This window comes from Contarinia nasturtii, unplaced genomic scaffold, assembly GCF_009176525.2.
Source record: "Contarinia nasturtii isolate CC-2019 unplaced genomic scaffold, AAFC_CNas_1.1 Cnas_scaffold_1037, whole genome shotgun sequence".
NCBI lineage: Eukaryota > Metazoa > Arthropoda > Insecta > Diptera > Cecidomyiidae > Contarinia > Contarinia nasturtii.
This window is the reverse complement of record NW_022198383.1, coordinates 7634526-7655303: the sequence shown is the minus strand read 5'-3', so window position 1 is coordinate 7655303 and position 20778 is coordinate 7634526. Positions and strand designations below refer to the sequence as shown.

Genomic DNA, 20778 nt, shown 5'->3' with positions numbered 1-20778 from the left:
TATTCGTGTATGATGAAATGTTGATAAAAATAAAATCACAAAACGACACACAATTTGTGTAAATTATATGTTTCGTAACGTTTTAACTTAAATATGTAGCAATACAAGTACTCGATAAAATGCAACAAAAAACCGATTTTCATTTTGCAAATAAGTTTTAAAAATGAAATTTGGGCAAAAATAAAAATGAATGAGAAGATATCAAGTGGAAAAGGCAATAAATATGCATATTTTGTTTCAGAACTGGAACACACAACAATTTATTGGCTTTGGGGAGAACGTGTATTGATTATTTTCCCTGTTCTCTTGCTCGTTCTCTCGCACTCCATGCTCCAATCCATTATAATAACACAGTTTAACTATTTTTTGGTTTGATGGTGTGCCGTAAAAACAACAACATTTGCAACCGTTAAAACGTTAAACCTATTGTGTATTTAAACTGAATCCAAAATCACGTGATGGCCTCTGGAGAGAAACACACTGTACAATGACTCCAACGATTTATAGAATAATAAATAGAGTTCGTGTATGTGTGTGTGTGTTGAAGATGCGTTGATCGAAATTTTTTATATCCGCTTTCGTTTCATATTCTCTCGCGCGCGCTGACTCAACGATGAAATGCAATAGAATCGCTGCACGAACCAATTGAATAATATCGCGTAATCTTTTTTCTCTGCTTGCTAAGTTAGGACACACTCGATCCCGTGATCACTATCTCACCTAAAACACTTTTGTGTGCTCCGTTTTCTCTACCGCTCTTTGGATCTAATTTTTTGAATATAAAATAAAAGTAAAGAGGGAGAAATGGCAAAATAATATTTAATTCTGGCGAATGGCGAACAATTCGGCGTCGGAAATTCAGAAAGCAGATATTTTTTACGGGTACAAATATTTCTATTTTCTGGTTTTATTCCACTATTACCTTATCGAAATGCCCTGAAATCCGAAAAAATGTCGGCGAAAAAATTTAAACGTAATTCCACCGAAGAAGAAACGAAATAACATTTTTGCAACTTTCAAAAAGACATATACAAGTGTAAAAGGGAAAATATGAATAAAATTGTTTGAAATACCATGGTCTTTTGTCGGAGAATGCAATTGTTGAATTTATATCCGTTTGAATCTTGAAGAATAGATGTGGGAAAAAAATCCACCTCGTATGAAATCGGAAGATTGTTTCTAATGTCGCACGTTTCGTCCAAAAACGAATTTCCGCTTTTATTCGTTACTACGAAACCTCTATCACACGGTGGTCGTAAAAAAATTCACGACTCCACCACTTATATAGTGCATCAGCGTTCTCTTTCTAACCTTTCAATTAAATTCGATATACGTGATTTTCGTCCATCTGCTATTTTCATGTGAATTCAAAAGATTTTATTTTCCGTTGGCAGTTTTGCGAATTGGAAAAAGTATATCGATGCCAATTTTCACCGATCTTCGCAAATAACATTCACATTCTTACCTTGTCCCATTCCACACTCACTCACAAGTTGAAATGTGAAATTACAAGATGCTTGAATAAACAAACTTTTGAAGTAGCAGCAATAAAATTCATGTTCCCGTAAACTTTAAAGGTATATGTATAGTCGTTTCCAAAAAGATCTGTGTTGTCAAACTAATACAATGAATTTCGGAACGCATTTCCATTCAAAAGTACACAAGGCTCCTTAGTTAAACGTGTCAATTTGGTTTGAATTTTGTTGAGGGTATGTTGTTTGTTCAAAATTTTGACAGTTCGCTGTAACAGATCTTATTGAAAACGACTATACAAAACTATCTGCTGATATCCAATAGCGTAGATCTCGATGAAAATTGTTTTTTTCTTTGTCTAGGCGGATCGTAAAATTATTCGATGGTTGAAAATTGCGAATTGTTATGCGCGAAATGAATTTTGAAGCGAAAACTATAGTTTTCACTTGTGGTCGCCCATTCTTGTTTAACTTGATGTTAGTTGACACCGGTGAACTCAAACGCAAATTTAATAGTTTTGCATGGGTAAATTTACTTTTATACATATGAATGTTTCAAAAAAGTTAAATTTCTGCCATTAGAACGTATCGTCTGTGATTTCAACACCACATTTTGATTTCTCAGCTTTCAACATCACATTTCATTTTGGGTTAACTAAGAAAAGCAAATATCCAAGTAATTGTTTGTGAAGGACTCATACAAAATGAATGAAATTTCATTCTGTCACATCATAAATTTGCTTAAGCGTTAAAGAAGATCATGTAAAAGCTAATAAACAAACAAAGTTTTTCGATGCCATTTTAAAATGAAATCGAAACCCGAATTCCGTACACGAACATAAATTAGCATTCGAGCACATATTTTAGCCGACGAAATTTTCAGCCAATGAAAAGTTTATTGTGCGTGAGGTTTCATTAAAATCACTTAAACTTGAACCATCTCCAGTCATCACAATCCGATAAAGTGCACAGATAATGTATGACAGCTTATGCGAAAAACGTTTCTTAGATGTGATAGTTAAGTTGCTCGGGAAGACATCATAAAATAGTATATATGCAATACACACACAGTTATACAATAAAAGTACATATTCCCTCGATTAATATTCCACTTGATTGTTAAATACCATTTTAAATGACTGGCTTTTAAGATGCGCGTCAAATAGAACGCGGGTCAGATTAATACACTTAGTATTCAGTCTTGAGATACTTTCTCTCCGCCCTTTCCATTCCTGCGTCTGTTTCATTTCACACATAATTTGAATAGATTGCTGCAAATATATACATTAACTCCATTTGACACGCATAAGGCGAGATTCTCTTTCGATAACGTTTCAGTGGCAAGTTTTTTTTTTGATTTCGGTAACTTTAGCCGAAGAATAATTATAAAGAATAATAAAAATTAATGACTGGCTGTAAAATTCCTTCTGACGCACCAAAACTGAACGAAATAACATTTTGCAAATTGACGATATATTCTCCGGACACGACGCGCCACCGAAAAGAAAGATTGACATTTTGAAATGAAATGGGCATATTTGATAGGCACTGCGTGATGGGCGACTATGATGTCATCGCTTTAAAAAATAAAGCTCCTGCCACACTGGAAAGAACGGGCCTTTGTAACATTTTTTTTGCTGAAATATCAAAAAATAAAATGTTTAAGATTAATTAATTTTTATTCGTTCGTAACGGCATACACCCTTTCATCCGAATTAGAGTATCTAAATATTTGTGCCTTACTTAATTTTTTGTATGACATGCCTGTGTGGGCCACAATTCACTTAAAGCAATCGACTTCCGAGAATCGTCTCTCACTCGAATCATTTCACTCGTTTATGGCACATACGCACATTCTATCGGTTGATCCTATCACATACAAAAATTTCATTCCTTTTCATTTCGCAATTGTTATTTTAATTCTTTTCCTTTGTTGTGACTAATTCACAACATAAAATGTAAATAGTATTGTGTAATGTACTGTTGATGTTGCCGCTACCGCTGTCGCTCTTTCACTTACACAACGTATTTTTGTCAACGCAACAAAGTGCAAACAAAACTGAAAAATGTTCGCTTTACGCATTCAAATCCACCGAATAAATGTTAATGGTTTGTCAGTTGTCATTGTTGTTGTTTTCGTTTGTGAAAAATTTGTTTTAATTACAAGTCGGTGGCAACACAGCCACGTGCTGTGTACGCGCCTTTTTCACTGTCGTTGGTTTGTTAATGTATGCATTGCTTTTTTGAAATTGCGTATGTGCTTGTGACTTTTATTTTTGATGTTTTGTCGTTAAGAGAATAACAGGATAAAAAACGGACACCCACACAAAGAGAGCGAATGGAAAAAAAGAGATGAACGGCTTGTTGACACAAACAGCCCTTTCGACCGAAAACCGTTTTTTTTTTAATGAAAGAATGAATGAACAAAGAGCCGCTGCATTGTATTGTTGTACAGCACTGTACGGCACAGTCGGTGTCATTTCACAAAGCCAACGAAATACGCATTGAATCGTAATAATAGTTGAGACAAGAAGAATGAGAGAATGACTGGCACGAGATTGTTGACGACGACAACAACAGCAACATAAGTAATGCTGTCTCGTATCCTTTTTGTCATCGGGAATTAAAGCTCCAAATGACTTATAACTCCTGCTTTTGGCATCACGACGCGTGTACATATTCCACATTTTTGCCATATGTATTCATTTTTGCATCATCACTCAGCACTCCTAATGTGTTGTCATACAAAAGGATATTTTTTGTTTGTTTGTTTTGGCTTTTGTCTCTTTCTGTCTCGCAAAATACTTTTCTCACTTCACTAGTTTGTATAGTTATCCTTTCATCCAATTTTTTTTCTGACGTTGACTTGTGTATGGAATTACATTTCGTCGGGAAATTATTCATACGCGCTCTAATTGTACAAATTTTTACTCGTTTGTCTACCTTTTTTGTTTGTTCGAAAACTCTCAAAGGGTGAGAGAAATTGAATGCATTTTACTTTGGATTTATTTTGTATATTATAAATATACGATAAATAATATAGCAACATACATCAAATGAATCACTTTGTGAACACATTATGGTCACAATAAAATACAGCTAAATATGTATAATACGTATAATATGTTGTGATTCACAACTTGTGAATAATATTCCATATTTTTTTGTCGTTCTAGAGCCAAATCCATTAAAATTTACGACCACGCTTTTTATTATTAGCATACATAATATGTTGATAAAGTGCAAGGGTGTCGTTTGAATGTCACGGACAATCCCACTGTCAAAATGCATTGCAAATTATCGTTGTACACACGAACGAGCATACGCCAAAACCATATAATACTCAAGAAAGTACACGGCTCGGGCAAAGCGATTCAACGAAACGAAATCAATGGCACGTGTGTATGTGCGAATGGCAAAAGGACGAGACTCAATTTGCTTCATTGCTTAATTTTTCCACCTTCTCGTGTTTCACTCTTATGAATCACCCACATATTTCTACTAACCTTATACGTCATCCGTTGCATTTTTGATCAATTTTGGAGAGGAATGAAACAACAAATGCTCCCTTTTTATATGAGCTCAAATTGCCTATTCAAAAGGGGGTAGTTGAAGTAATTACCACACACAATGTGAATGAATTGAACAAGGAAAAACTACCGGAAACTGTATTGAATATTTTAAGTTTTCCTGCATTTCAATTGAATACGATTTTTCTAGAATTACCACAGCAAACGATTTTGGGTGCATGCGTGCGTTCTACTTCGGTGATAACGTATTCTCCACTCGAATAATTTTGGAGAAACTGACAAAAAATAATAAAAATTTGGAATTCACATATGAATCAAGCACATTTTTCTAGGAACGTGGTTTGAGGGTTGTTTTTGGAGCCCCTTTCACAGAACTGTGTACAGTGTACACATATGACTCATCATTTAAGCACACATATGACTTATTTCAAATACTCCTTTACTCCGTAAAAGAAACGTTTCTATTTTAATATCAATTTCTTCACATTTTAAACTATTTTTCCCAAATGACAAATACACGATGACAGCTAACACCATTTAATATGCCATTTTTCAAATATACCAACTTCTAAGTAAATGTAGAACGTAGCAGATAATGAACCAGTTGAACAAGTAATTTTTGTTTATTGTATTATAGTTAAACGACCAAATCGATCTAAACAAAAAAATGCGAATGAACATAAATGTCAACGAAATGATATGCATATATGTATAAAATATAATCATGCAATAAACAGGCCGACTCTCTTATGGTTTGAGTGCGTGACTCATGTATATAACTTCTTTTTTTTTCAGTTGTGCACCACTAATGAATTCGAATCGGCGTTTCATGCACAATTTTTGTCGGTAATTATACAAGGGTCTCTTTTGTTTTATTTCCCCAGACTTTATTTTTATTGTATATTCGAGTGTGTCCTTTGTCTCTGCGCTGCGTTCAACGAAATATTATATTGTTAAGTGATTTGTTTATTAATTTTTGTTCTTCAATTTTTTTACGGCCATATCGTTTATTGGTGCGTTTTATTGATATATTTATATATCCATATATTTTATTTGGTTTTATTCATTTCAGCAAATGCATCAAATTGCTTTTGTGTATAGTGATCGATTTATGGTTTATGTGTTGAACAAACAGCATTAAACAAAGGCGAAGTAAGCTTACCATTCGTCCATTTTGATGATTAAATAACCATTTAGATTCAAATAAAATGACAAATTCGCGATTATGATAAACTTCATAACACATTCGTGACTAACATTATGTTAAATACATTTTTTTCTCAAGTAAATAATCAATCGTTGTCAAACTACATTTTTTTTGTAAATGACTAGATTGTTTGAATCGGTGCAAAAAAAGCGAAAATTACCACATAATTCAAATTAACATTATGCATTCAAACAGATGCATTTAATGTATATTTTTGTCGCTGGGCGTCACCGTCGTCGAACGTAAAAGTCGAGTATCGTCTTCTGGTGCAAAGTGAATCGCCACTTTTGCCACATTATTAATTTCACGCAATATGCATTATAGCTCACGCACCCTTCCTTAACTACACACACTTGAACCTTTGTTGGTTTTTCTCACCCAAAGCAAAGAATTGAATTATTATTTTTTGATGTTGTTTGAATTGAATTTCCATAAAGTGTTTTCTTTTAATATTTAAAAAAAATATTCCATTTACATTATCCTGTGCCTTTTTGATATTGCCAATGTAATGCAAAAAAAAATTGAGCAGGTGCAACCTGCTGCGAATTTGACTCGCCGCATTGTTCATTTCAATTTATATTCATCAATTGTTGTGTGTATTCTTTAGATTTTCTTTTCTCATTATTTGTTCGTCGAAAATCATCGAAACAATTTGAAATGGGAATAAAATCAAGCGAACCAAATTAAATTTTTTATTGAAATCTGTATAAATGTGAAATCAAAAGAATCTCATAAAATCAGAAAAAGTGAAAATGGAGTTCACCCGTAATTGTTGTCGATAATACTATTACTTTTACATTTTACAAAAGTGGAATGTTTGGTATCGCATGCGGCTGTTGTTGGTCATTGACTGCAAACACATGACGCGACGACCATAGAACATGCCACCGTTTTGTTCGTTCGCATTCTTTTCATTTTTGTGTACTTATAAATGCCAACCGATGAATGCGTGCACGTTGTTGTTGTTATCAGTCACTGGTCTCGCCATAGATGGGCAAAGAATCGAACGAAACAGCAAGATAAAAACCGAATCAAAAGTTAAAGAAAAACCTTGTATGAAACATTGTTGTATAAAACGCGTAATTGCCATTCGAAAACATTTGTGTTGTTGCTCTTCGCAGCTACAAATAGTCAATGGATGAATCTGGCCAACGCTAGACGATACAAGAATTGTGAAAAAAACAAGTATTCGAAGAAAAAAGTAAATAACAATGCAAATAGCTCCTAATTAGTTAGCTCTGATGTTAGGTTATTATTACGTTTGTCGGTCCAAATCAAATAAACAGCGTGGAAACACACAGATATTCTTGTTCTCTTTTTTCTATCGAATACACATAAAATGATGAACGTTGCACGCAAACCATTTCACATATACACTTATAGAATAATGTTTCAGCAATGCAAACAATGTTAGAATCAAAACGATGTTGCGCTATTTTTTTCCTTTCTTTGTTCGATATTTTTTGCATTGCTAGCCAACGAATTATTCTAGTTAAAATCAACAAAGAAGAACAGAAATGCAACACGTTTAATTGATGTGTTTTCAAGTTGCATCAACAAGCTGTTAGTATTTCAAATTACGCAGAATTTTGAGTTAAAACCATTCTAGTTACATGGATATTCCAAGAAGAGATATTTATTGCGTATCAAAATGAATGTGATTTCAAGTGATTGTATTGTCAGCTTCCATATAATAATATTTGTTTTGTGTTTTCATTTCAGATAGTGCGACTCAAAGCACGTGTTCGGTCTTAATAAAGCATATTCTATTCAGACTTGTTTTTGTCTTGAACGGTCAATAAATTGAACGACAAAATGATAAAATTAATTTCATTGAATCATATTTGCATGGAATTATTTGGGCTTCTGCTTCTAATTATATCGGGTGCAAGCCCATTCACAACACATTTGATGGAACAACAGCAATTTGCAATGGAACCTCAAGATCAAGTGGCCGTCGTTGGTGCACGTGTAATTTTTCCATGTCGCGTACTCAATAAAAAGGGAATTTTACAATGGACTAAAGACGATTTTGGGCTGGGAACACGTAGACGTTTGTCAGCTTTCGAGCGATATTCCATGGTTGGTAGCGATGAAGAGGGCGACTATTCATTGAATATTTATCCAGTGACGCTAGAGGATGACGCAAAATATCAATGGTACTTATTAAATGTTTGCAAAATAATACTCACCTAGCAAATTTATCGAATATTTTTTTCTTCTCTTGCAATTTCAGTCAAGTTGGACCGGGACAAAATGGTGAGTTTTTTTTTATCCTTCACACTTGATCAATATAGAAATATGAATTTCACATTTGGCTTAACTTAATACTGTCAATTTGCCAACGATATTTTACGCTATTGGGATTATTTCTTCAAAATAAATGAAATGAAGCAAAAAAAAAACCAATCGAAAATAATCAAATGCGAACGAATGAATCATGTTCGAAGAAAGTGAAAAAATATCATTCAATTTCATTTTCTATATCATCAGCTGAAAATTCAAGACACTTATCATGTATGTCTCTATCTTTTTTTTTTGGTTTGCGGTATAAATACCTGTAGGTGAGCCCGGCATTCGTTCGAACTACGGCATTTTAAGTGTTTTAAAATCACCTGATCCACCGAAAATATTACAAGGCGATTATATGGTGACAACTGAAGACCGTGAAATTGAATTGGAATGCGTGTCGGAAAATGCAAAGCCCGCAGCTGAGGTATCCTACATATATACATCTAATAAATTTTCATTTTGATGGCGAAGCGAGATGCGATACGGCACCAACAGACAGTCGTATACATGAATCAAATTGTTGATGGTGTGACAAATGACAATATAAGCCGTATTCAAATATAAACAGAAATTTCAACGGAGCTCATACGGTTTCCTTGGCGAAAAATCGATTATATCAATTCATCGTCATTTAAGTTTACACTGTCAATCTGAATTCCGCATCTCGAAGAGCACATCAAGTTTTTTCTTAGTTGTCTTTTTTTATGCTCAAGTTCGACCATTTTTTCACATCAAATTCAATCTAACGTATCGTTTTCCCGTAAAACGTATCTATCAATTATATGCTAAAAATGTTTGCATTCTCTCTCTTTTCTATTTCGGACGCGGGCCCGCTCAATCAACACCACATCAAATGGTATGTAGATAACGTGGATTGATGGTTTTGGAAATGTTTTGACAGCGGGCGTTGAATATATAAAGGAGCCATCACCTGATAACCGACTATCAACAGCCAAATCCATTTTGAAGTTGAAAGCAAATGTAGCACTCCATAACAAAACAATTCACTGTCAGGCCCAAAATTTCGCTGAAAAAACGTATCGTTCAGCAAGCATACGATTAGAGGTGAGTACAACGCATATATAAATACATAGCTATAGTAATCCAATGCATATTCGACAGCTAAGAAGTATCAAAGAAACAGAGTAAAATCAGTTCATCGAAAAAACGATTTTCATAAATAGTTAGACATGTACATGATTCTTTTAAAGAGACGCAAAGATAATAAAAGTATTTCTTCGCGCATACTACGTAAGTTTAAGACATCAAAACACAGGCCATAGATTTGTTTATAAGACGAACTAATTTAAATCGAAAAAAAAAATAACATTTAATAATAATAATGAATGTTTTGATGTGAATGTAGGTGAAATATGCGCCGAAGGTGCGCATAGTATTCGTCGACGGAGCCTTGGATACTGGACGAATTCCAGTTGATAATGCGGTTCGATTAAGATGCAAAGCCGATGCATACCCCAATGAGCTGACATATCAATGGTATATCAACGACAGTATGGTTATCGACGCGACGTTTAGTGATCTGGTAAATGCTCTCCCTATCATTTTCAAAATTGCTCAAATTGGTACAACATAAAATACTTTCCTCACATCATTTTTTTTCGCTAATGTTCACGTTTTTTATGACAGTAATAATCGCCGTCAATTTTTATTATTCTAACAAGATTCCCGTTTTTTTTTATTTTCGTTTCCAGGAAATATCGACCGTAACGCGAAAACATCAAAATTTTGTCGTAAAATGTGAAGCACAAAACGTAGTTGGATTAAGTGCCGCCACAGAGACATTAGACGTAATCTGTATGTGTACCACATTTTTCTTATTCTCATTCCATCATCAAACCCCCTCATTACATCCAACTCACATTAAATGCATTACCGAATATTTATAGCTTCAAGCAAGTTTCTATGCTTTCCTAAAACCCCTGTTCTTTTCTATTTCATGGTTGTGCCCACATGTATGCTTTTTTTTTAAAACACATGCCGTGCATAGATCCACCAAGCTTTATCGAACGGCCGCAAAATGTTGAAACAGAGATGGGTGAAAATATAACAATGAGCTGTCACGTCGATTCAAATCCAAAGGCTGACATAATTTGGGTGTTTGATCCCATCGATCGCGTGAGTTAAAATTTCACTTTGACATTTTTTATTATTCTATTTTTTCATTTAAAAAAAAAATCATGATCGAATCATGGTATCAATTCAATAATAATGAAGCATTTTTCATTTCATTCTATTCGCGGTCCGTCGTATGCAGATTAATTTTCAACCTCGAGTGGTGGGTACATCTTCGGAATTATATGTGATTGCGTCAAATGAAACAGCTGGACGTTACTATTGCAAGGCACATAGCAGTGGTTTTCCGGAGATTAGTTCGGAGGCATTGATCATATTGAAAGGGCCACCGAAAATAATATCACACCCCGAACAACATCCACTCGATGGTGAAACATATGAAATCGAATGTGTGGCCATTTCGGTGCCAAAGGCAAAACATGTATCATGGGCATTTAATGGCGTTTTAATCGATACTGACAAAGATTTGGGATTCTCATTACGACAAGATGTACTGTATGACCGTATTAAATCAACGCTACGCATTGTAGAGAATCATCGTAAATACTTCGGAACGTATAGTTGTACGGTCATTAATAAATATGGATCGGATACTCTTAATATTGTTTTCAGCGAACGTAGTGAGTATTAAACGAGAGAATTCTAAATAGAATTGTTTTCAAGATTGAGTACTAAGATTGTTTTTTATTTGAATAGCTTTTAATCGGATCATCGTTTTTAAAAATCTTTCTACAGGAAAATTACCGATTATTATAATTGCATCCGGCTCATTCGCTATCTCGCTGTTAATCATTGCCATTTGTTTCTCAATCTGTTGTTGCATTCGTGGAAGCAGAAACAGTGGCAAAAAACGTGAGCTTCCGCCAGCCGACATTATACCAAAGGTTAACATTTTCTCTTTTCTTTCTTCTGATTGTTTGTAATGAATGTATGTTTTACCCCTTTTTGTTTTCTCTTTTTTGCATACTCTTTGGTCGTAAATGCTGTAATTCAATTACCCACACATAAACATAAACATAATCCAGGTGAATCAACAGCCAAAGGTGAAAACAGATTCTTTAAAGAAAAAGAATCTATCGAAAACCGAAATACCTGTCGCTGTCGCAGTTGAGCCTGAATATCAAGAAAGCAATTCGGGTTCATATAGCACGACGACAACGCTATCAATGAACAAAACTGATTTCCTTGGCAGCAAATTGCTATCGATTCCTCCAACAATTAGGTGAGTCATTTTCCCCTTTCCTTTTTTCAACTATTCACAAAAAGAGCAGAAAGACATTTTCTGCACGAATCTACTGTCGACATTGATATACTTGAAAAAAGACAGCTATTTTTACGTATTGGAAAAATGTTTCGGTTATTCTTGCAGGTATTCTGGTTTGCAGCTGCCGGAAGGTTTCAGCGATTCAACAAGTCAATCGATAACTGGTAGCTATGTAGATTTTTCTCGCGATTTTTATTCGCCAAGTATACAAAATGCAAACAATTTCCTCATACAAAGCACATTACAACGTGGAGAGACTCCGACGTATGTGTAAGCCTCTTACACGCTGTTATATTGCGCCCAATATTTTTATTCACATATTTTTAGCAATTCTTATGATAGTTAGAACTTATTTAGTTCCATGTATCTTATTCTATAAGTGAGTTCAAAGTTTCGATAAAAATTCCATACGTTATTTTGGTAATAGTAATTAATAACTTTTTAAGCTGGATTTTAAGTTTAAGAGTGAAAAGTGGCTGGTACAAAAATTGATACATTTTCGCCGGCAAGTCTTAAAGTCTTGCGGAAATTATTCTATAGTAAGCAGGTGATTTTTACAAAGCCAAATTGCACCAACCTTCAATTTAAGTGTAAAAAGATTCTGTGATATAAATTAACATAGAGAACGAGGAACTTTTCACTAGAAAACTATTGTGTATTTGTTGTTAAAATTTGGATTAATTAAATTATAACACAAATATTTTTGGCCAAAAATTAGAACATTTCGCACGATCGTGCAGTTTAGATGAATTTATATATCAGCTTTCCATAATTCATGAATTCAACATTTTAGTTGAAATAATCGTTCCAGAGAGATATTTCATTCCAAATTTCAATCAGCAGAAATAAATATATTTAAAAAAAAAACAAATCTGTGATATAGATACTCTATCATCTCTAATATGTAAATAGTTTTCAATTTCGACTCTCAGATTCTCCATTTTCTTTTTCCTTTCAATTCTTGACGTAATAATGATTTTAAATTTAACACATACTTCCGAGCCACGATTCACACACATAAACATGAACACAATTCACATCTGTGAGAAAATTTTGAAAAAATCGCACACAAACACAATATCATATTCAACGATATAATGAAAAATTCGCATTCAATACAATTCAATTGAAATAAGGTGTCAATGGCAACATATTATTTATGGCAATCGTTTATCAACTACACCTTTGAAGAATCGAATCTCGTATAATAATAATCTATTCTATCTAATTGTTGAATCAATTATGATGTGGATGTGTTAAGCCTTCCTTCTATACATAATTTTTAATAACCACACAAGCATTGATCGAGTTAAGCATCCTGCAAACAAAAATTCATGCCATTGATTGAATAAAATGTTAAGTTGCAATGTCGCAGAAATTGTGCATCACCCCAAAACTATTTTCTTCTATATTATCTTACTTATTATAGGGCTTTATTCTGGCGGTTTTGAACAATTTAAGATAATTCCATATTATTACGAAAGGATGTTCGTAGAGCTAAATAGTTTATGAATTAGGAAATTTTCACACACTCGCGCATGGATAAGTGTAATATTAATTTAATATTTACATATAATAATAATAGACATAATTGTAGCTAAATGCCACTGTACTAACATTGAAAGTAAGTCGTTCGCAAACGGATTTGTGGAGTCGCTTTGTGTGTATGCAACATAGTTCCGTGATGAATACAACGAAATCATAAAAAAGTCATTTTCGATGAATCAGCACACATTGACACAGTATGTTGTAGGCGGTGTATGCAATTTACAACATTCTTTTTCAAATGACTGCTGCGGATAGTATTTCGTACAACGATGTCATTGATGAAACATCGACGGGAAGAGGAATTCACTGACACAAACAACAGTATTTTTGTAGTTGTTAAGTTTTCAAACGAGAGATTAGTTTCTGTAACAAGTTTCTTATTCTTTAGATCGTATCTTATCATTAAGAGTACATGGTAGCTAGGATCTGATAAATAAATAAAACTGAAAAACATGTAAAAATACAATAATTTTTGTTTTGTTTTCTTTGGTGTTAATAGACACCGCATCAAGACAGATTACATGCCAAACGTCATTAGTGACTGAACACAAACATAATATGTTTAACATATTCATTCTACTTAGGTAAGCTAATTATTTTAAATTGATTGATAGCACACATCCAAACTCTTCGAGAGAAGTCTAAAATTTCGATAATATTCTAGATGAAAAATGATTGATTTTGTTATCGTAAAATAAAGTACTTTCTGTTCCGTGTATTCGTACTTTAATTTGGCAACACTGAAAATGTTTGTTTCACAACCAAATAACTGGTTCGGAGCCGATAGACATCTGGATATTTCCGCTTGTAAATGTAAAATAAGAAAGGAAAATGGTAAAACTAAGCGCGGTCATCGCAAAGCATGACGATAAGGCAAAATTGCTTGCCAGCGCCACCAAATGACTCCATATGATTCTATATAGTTCTGCGGTTGCCAGCGGTACTAATCTCTAATAGAGCGTTGCCGAGCTGTCATTATCATCGTGCTTTGGGTCATCGAATGTAATGTTGAGTTTTGCAGGCATCAATTTCACACCAAATATCGGGTGCATTGAATATTGAATAATCGAAAACTTCTATGAAATCACTTTCTACGTGTTTTCATTCAATTTTTCGCATGTGTAACGTGACACCCAACTCTTCCACTAAAAATTTGCTATACGCAGAGGATGAAATGGTAGCACACTTTTGTACGTTTATACTAAACTTTCTACTCTGATTTTCACTCAGGTGTTGATGTATTCAATTCCGATTATAAGATTAGTGCAATGTAAAAAGCACTTAAACCAAGGGTGCGTATGAGTGTGTTGATTTTGTATGGCTTCAGAGTTTCACTGTTTACTTTTTTGATATATCTTTTTCACTTTATTTTTGTTTGAGGGAAACAAAAATCCTTTATAAATAATATCAGAGCGATCAATTTAAGCAGCACTAAAATAGCATTGAACATATTGTTATTTTACAGTATTGTAACGGGAAGTGTCTATATCTTGACAATTTCATTTTAAAATACCTCCCTATATCTCAGGCATGAAATCTCTTCATGGACGTATAAATTAGAAACATTATAAAATCAATACAAAACTCTTTGACAATTCATGATTTTATTTCACCTCCTTTGCAACGTGATGAAAGTGTTTCATTTCGGATTTGCTTGCTGGATTCGTATAAAATACATAAAAAAGAGCGGTATTTTATACTACAATTACGTCTGTATATTTGTCTGGAAATTAAAAACTGTTTTCTATCGACCAAATAGTATTAGTTGTACGTATCATAGTGGTAAGAGTAAAAGATGGAAATGTTGAATGTAAAAAATGTACAAAGTTAGGACGAGATGAATACATATATGCATGTGTATGTGAACAAAGTTTATCAATCAATTGAACACAAAGGATTTTATTTAGCTCGTGGTTTCGACTTTTTGGTGTCAACACCAACAACTTGATTGAAAAAGAACTTCAATATCCTTTACATTAGTTCTCTTTGAAAAATGATTAAATTATGTCAACCATATTGATGTTACACATTTGTTTTGTTTTTAAAGCTTCACTATTAAAACTACATTCAAGTTGATCAGTTTGAATGAAAATAGAAATAGTTTTTGTTCTTTTTTTAACATGTGGTGAGTGTTTCGCATAAATTACGATGTCTTATGCTGAGACATTTGCTGTACGTTTTTTTACCCTCGATTTTTCTTATCTTTGCAACAAATTGAAAGGAAATTGCACTTAGTGTGCATCAGAAGAAAATATTAAGTAGTTATTAGACGTTTTTCGTAGGTTTAATTAATCATCCCATATCCAGTTTAATACCAAAAAAACGAAAAAAGGACACCATAAACGTTTTTATTTTGTGTGCACAATAGCATTAACCAACAAAAAATAATGTAGCATGTTCCGGAGCAATTATTCTCTATAGAAAACCACTTGCGAAAAATGACGATATGTGTATTATAATGATGCGTCGCGGTGATAATCAAATTGCGATACATTATGATACTTGTACGCTGATGTTTCACACAAAAAATGGCGGAAAGAATAAAGTGTCTGAAAACCGAGTGGCACGACATAAGTTATAAATGTAACAGCAGTGAAAGAGTATGTAACTCATCACAGAAAAAAATGATTTTATTTAAAAGTAAGTGAACAACAAAAATAACGAAAAAAGCGGTAACATAACAAACCTAGAAGCAAACATTCGAGCAAAGTGAAAACTTTAACAGAAGTGAAATGTGAGACTTTACTTCGTATATAAAATATATGTATAGATACAACGAGCATGGATGAAAACGGTGACAAGGATGGTGCTTAAAAGTCAGCCGCTATAATGATGCTCAAAAGTTTTTGTTTATTTTCATAAAAATGTCAACACTTGAGAAAGAAAAGAAAGGCGCGGAATAATCAATGATAGATGTTGATGAATGCCATGAAAAGATACGACGATAATGCGTTAGTATAGCATAAAGAATTCAACTAAGTTGAACTAGACCGATCTTTTGGTTGCAATATTCGATTTTCTGGAAGAAACAAAAAAAATAGCAATTTCGATGTGAAATTTAAAAAGAATCAAATTTCTACACACTGGAATATTTAGTGAAAATTATGTTAAATATCAAAATAATCAAATTAATGAGTCATGGGAAGTTTAGACAAAATACTTATTTTCACTCGAATGCGTTTACAATTTGTGATTGAATTGTGCTTGTATCGCTAGTTGTATCGAAAGAAATTGTGCTAACTATGTTAGTTACTTCCATTGTCTTCATTTTCATTCATACACTTCTCAGGAAATTGATGATTGCAGACAACAATACATAAATTCATCGCACATTCAGGCGACTTTCTGCCATTTTATTTTAGTATCATTTATTCTCTGGAACACTCATCTACACCTCTGATTCTTTTCATTTTTTCCACAGCTCACCAGTAAACCTTTTAATATTGTGAGACGTCGATTTTTTTTACCTTTAAGGGGGCAAAATCGCGTTGACAATTCAAGGGTTTTCTTTTAGAGGCAATTTTTTTAGAGGGTGGTCACTATGGAAACAAAAAATGTTTGCCTTGTTAAGGACTACTTTTGCCAAGACTGCAATCGATCATCTCTATTCGATTACGACATTTCGTTGTGTTCAGTTCATATGAGATCCCTCAAAACACCTATGGCCATAAAACCCTAAATATCAATTTGGGGAAAAATGCTTCAATTTTTAGTTCAATTTTTTGGCCCCTTCACCGATTCTATACAAAAAAAATTGAAAATCGCCGTCTCACATATTGAAAGGTTTACTGGCCAGTTCATTTTTGATTGGAGTACGGGCACTACAACTATTGTATACGTAGCTTTTCACTAAAAAACGGAATACAAGACTGCCATATTCAGTTTAGAGTCCTTCAAAAAGCTTCGTAATAATTTATGTTATTTTTTTCTGATTGCTCTTTTCAACGCACCTTTTTCCATCACATGCTCTTTGAAGAGACGACTTTACATTGTTTATTTGTTTCTTTCTCCATTGTTAAAATATCATCTGTTGTGTGTGATGATTGTTGTTGCGTCTGAAGAGAGATTCGAAAAAAAACCATGATTACTTTTCATGTCATCATTTGATATCATTTCCTTTTCAGAATGTCATCTCCGCCGTTTTTATGTGACCTCAGTTCAATGAAAAATTCTGCTCCACTTATATTTACACCCATTTCCGTCGAATTCAATGGCATGGTGAATGGTAATCCAAAGGAGCTCACACAAAATACAAAAATAAATATTCCAGTATAGCGATTGTGATTTATTGAGTTATGGAATAATGTTTGGGTCTGGTCAATATTACTACCTCTCAAAGCAGTACTATAGTACTGTATATTAATAGACAGTAATAATGCTCAACAGAGAAATGCTCGTAGTCGTTCTATAAAACACCACTAGAATTCGCAAAAATATCAAATAAAGTTTTCTGTGTGTAGCGACTTTTAAAATTGAAATGAAAGTCTTCGCCAATGCAAATGATTTATGATAAAATCTTGAAGAATTTGTCATTCATTTGTTTTCGTAATGTGCTTGCTGTTTGTTTACAAAGCTCACTTTCCGAACAAAAAAAAACGAATGATATACGGAGCGATTTATTCATTTTTTTCATGTTCTGGCTCTGTTTTCTATTTAAAAAAATCTTTTCAATTTTGCAGTGTCATCTTGTGTGTGTGGTATGTGCTTTTGTTCAGGTATCGTTCATTCAATGGTTTTGCATAATTTTCCCTACATTCATTAGCATTGAATAGGGAATGTCGTTCATATTGCAACGTACACAATGAAATGAAAAAGCACAACTCATACACTTTCTTGTTCCGCTTGTCATTTTTCAAAGTAAAATAAAAATTGGCATGATAGTGGACAAGCACATCCGGTGCATTATTCACTCAACTCCTCATTGAATATTAATTCATTTTTCATTTTTCGAACAAATGCCAGCCAGTTTAGATGAGTCAGTTTCATTAAATGTAAAAACGATAGGAAAAGAATTAAAACATGAAAGAATTTTGGACAAATTTTTTTTGTGTTCAATTCCAAAAAAATCAGTTCAGACTTGTATGTGTTGTACACACATGATGTGAGTTTCGAAGTGTACTGTATAAAATACCGAATGACTTTTCATTAAACGCTCTCATGTAAATAGATGCTTAAAGAAAAATAAGAAGTAATCAACAAATATTATTTACATAAAGATGGTTGTTTTGATTTTTTTCCTCTCAACATCTGATTCCTTTGATTTAAAAAAGCAACAATTAGCAGCGAAAACAAATTTCAAGTGGACTTTAATGTCATATTTAACATTTATTCGAATTGTCCAAGTGCCACAAAGGTCATACAATTCGTTGCAAAGTTCGTCAATTATCTTGAATTGTGTAGTCGTATTTTGAAATTAATGATTAATCTTATGATGTTTTTCTTTCCTTCTGTTTTGACTAAAGTATATTGTGTAGTTGCCGACGGCGGTGCAATTGCATGCGTCCATTTAAAAGAGTGATTTGTCAAGTTTCATCATGCGAACGAAAGAGAAACCGAATATCTTCAAAATCTTGGACGAAATGAAGGGGAGTAGTAAAACACCTGGAAAGCAACCGGCAGTTGATTTTATATTTGTTGGAACGAACGAATGGAAAACACCGAAATAAATTGGCTTCAAAAAATGAGAAGTCGTTTAAACTTTTGACGTAAATCGTGCCGAAGTTTGTCGAATCTCTTTTTCGCCCTAGCTTACTTATGTTGTACAACGAAAAACACGCCGGTTTGATAAATCTCAAGAATCACAAGTCGAGAAGAATTCTGTGCCAACACAAGAAACTTAAACTTAAGTTATGATGGCAATTGAGAAAGTCATAAAGGTTAATTTCGTTTACAGTTGCATTTCGCATTAGTAGCTTCATTTTAAACGTGAATGTAAGAATACCAAAAACGAAACTTTTTCTTCATTAGATAGAATTCAATTTGATTAATTGTGTGCTTTTTTACATACTTCTTTAAATATATTTATATTTGGAATAAAAGAAAAATCATTTCAACTGAGAATATCTTTCAACACTTGTATTCCATGGTGGAAACTTGAATGATTATGTGATAAAGTTTTAAATTCATTTTTATGGAAAAATTGATGTGCATTTTTCTGAGCGAATCCTTTGAACTTAATCGTTGAGTGTTAACTGTTTTTCTGTCAATGTTGTAGAAAATACAAACAATTTACGAAATGTATACGGATAAAACAGAGCCTTCACCACTCGAGTGATAATAAAACGGATAACACTAGGGTTTTTTATCTCAATCAAAACACTGTGAATATTGCGAATATTTTGCGTATATTCACTGCGAATGTTCGATAAATAAAGTATAATATAATAACGAACATTCAGTGCATGATTTGTAAAATATGCATAGTACATATTCAATTGGTGTGCCGTTTGAATTTGGTTGAATATTACTCCAAAACCATCGAATAATATATATTCGCGAATAGATAATTTCCCCTAGGGATAACATTTATTTGATGCATGTAAGCTTTTACTACTGGCTCATTTTTTTTGCGTTCAGCTTTTGAATGATGTTTCAACTAACATCCATTATAAGCCAACAATAATACAAATACTTCCTCCCAAAGTCAAATATACGTATGCATATTGTGTATAGGAAGAAAAAAAATGTTGAATGCAATTAAATCAAATAACCATTTTACACTCAGCCAAGCGTGTGAAAATTCTTTAATGTGCTTTGTTGCAGGCTGAAAAAATGTGCAAGACCTTTTTTATCGGCCTAACGTTTTATTCAACTTTTTAACCTTACTCGAGAGTAATGAGAGTGTGGTTTGAAAGCCATATTAAACGAATTTTGACTTTAAATGATTTTTATTTTTTTGTGGATACGAATTCTTTTGAATGTAAATTCAAAACAAACACCAATTAGTTTGGAAAATAGAAATAGTCTTACAGTTAACTGATGGTCGCAGTCAAATCACAATTCACATTAGAAACCATAGGTGATGACGTCGGATGACCCCCCCAAAATATTTTTAGGAACCCGCAACAATTTTGGAAATGAGGACCTTTTTTTTGCTCTTCACTTTTTTTGGCCGAGAAAATTCTTTCGATTTGCTAGGGATTTTCACCTCAAAAAGACTTCAAAAAAAAAAAAACGATTTTTGTGTCATTTTTGGATTTGCAAGGCAATTTGAAGTAGGAAAATTCTTTCGATTTGCTAGGGATTTTCGCCAAAAAAGTGACTTCCAAAAAAAAAAAAACGATTTTATCTTCATTTCGTACAAATTGTTGACATCGTCAGGGACCCCCCATGGATTTTTCCAGGAACCCCCTACAGAATTTTGCCATCAAC

The 20778-nt window shown here is 33.3% G+C and overlaps 1 protein-coding gene across 2 annotated transcripts; it reads left to right on the top strand.

The window, feature by feature from the left end:
* Nucleotides 1-1802: 1802 nt before the first annotated feature.
* On the top strand, nucleotides 1803-13825 carry LOC116343735 (irregular chiasm C-roughest protein-like). 2 transcript variants are annotated; one of them, XM_031771951.1, is made up of 12 exons: nucleotides 1803-1998; nucleotides 7932-8368; nucleotides 8446-8468; nucleotides 8774-8925; nucleotides 9366-9566; nucleotides 9868-10044; nucleotides 10214-10316; nucleotides 10510-10637; nucleotides 10777-11215; nucleotides 11292-11479; nucleotides 11621-11817; nucleotides 11965-13825. In XM_031771951.1, exons 2-12 carry the CDS (start codon nucleotides 8025-8027, stop codon nucleotides 12131-12133), a joined length of 2121 nt encoding a protein of 706 aa, XP_031627811.1. In that variant the 5' UTR covers nucleotides 1803-1998; nucleotides 7932-8024; the 3' UTR covers nucleotides 12134-13825. The 2 variants fall into 2 exon arrangements, with proteins under 2 accessions (XP_031627811.1, XP_031627812.1); XM_031771952.1 differs by having other exon boundaries at nucleotides 1805-1998; nucleotides 11331-11479.
* The last annotated feature ends 6953 nt before the right edge of the window (nucleotides 13826-20778 follow it).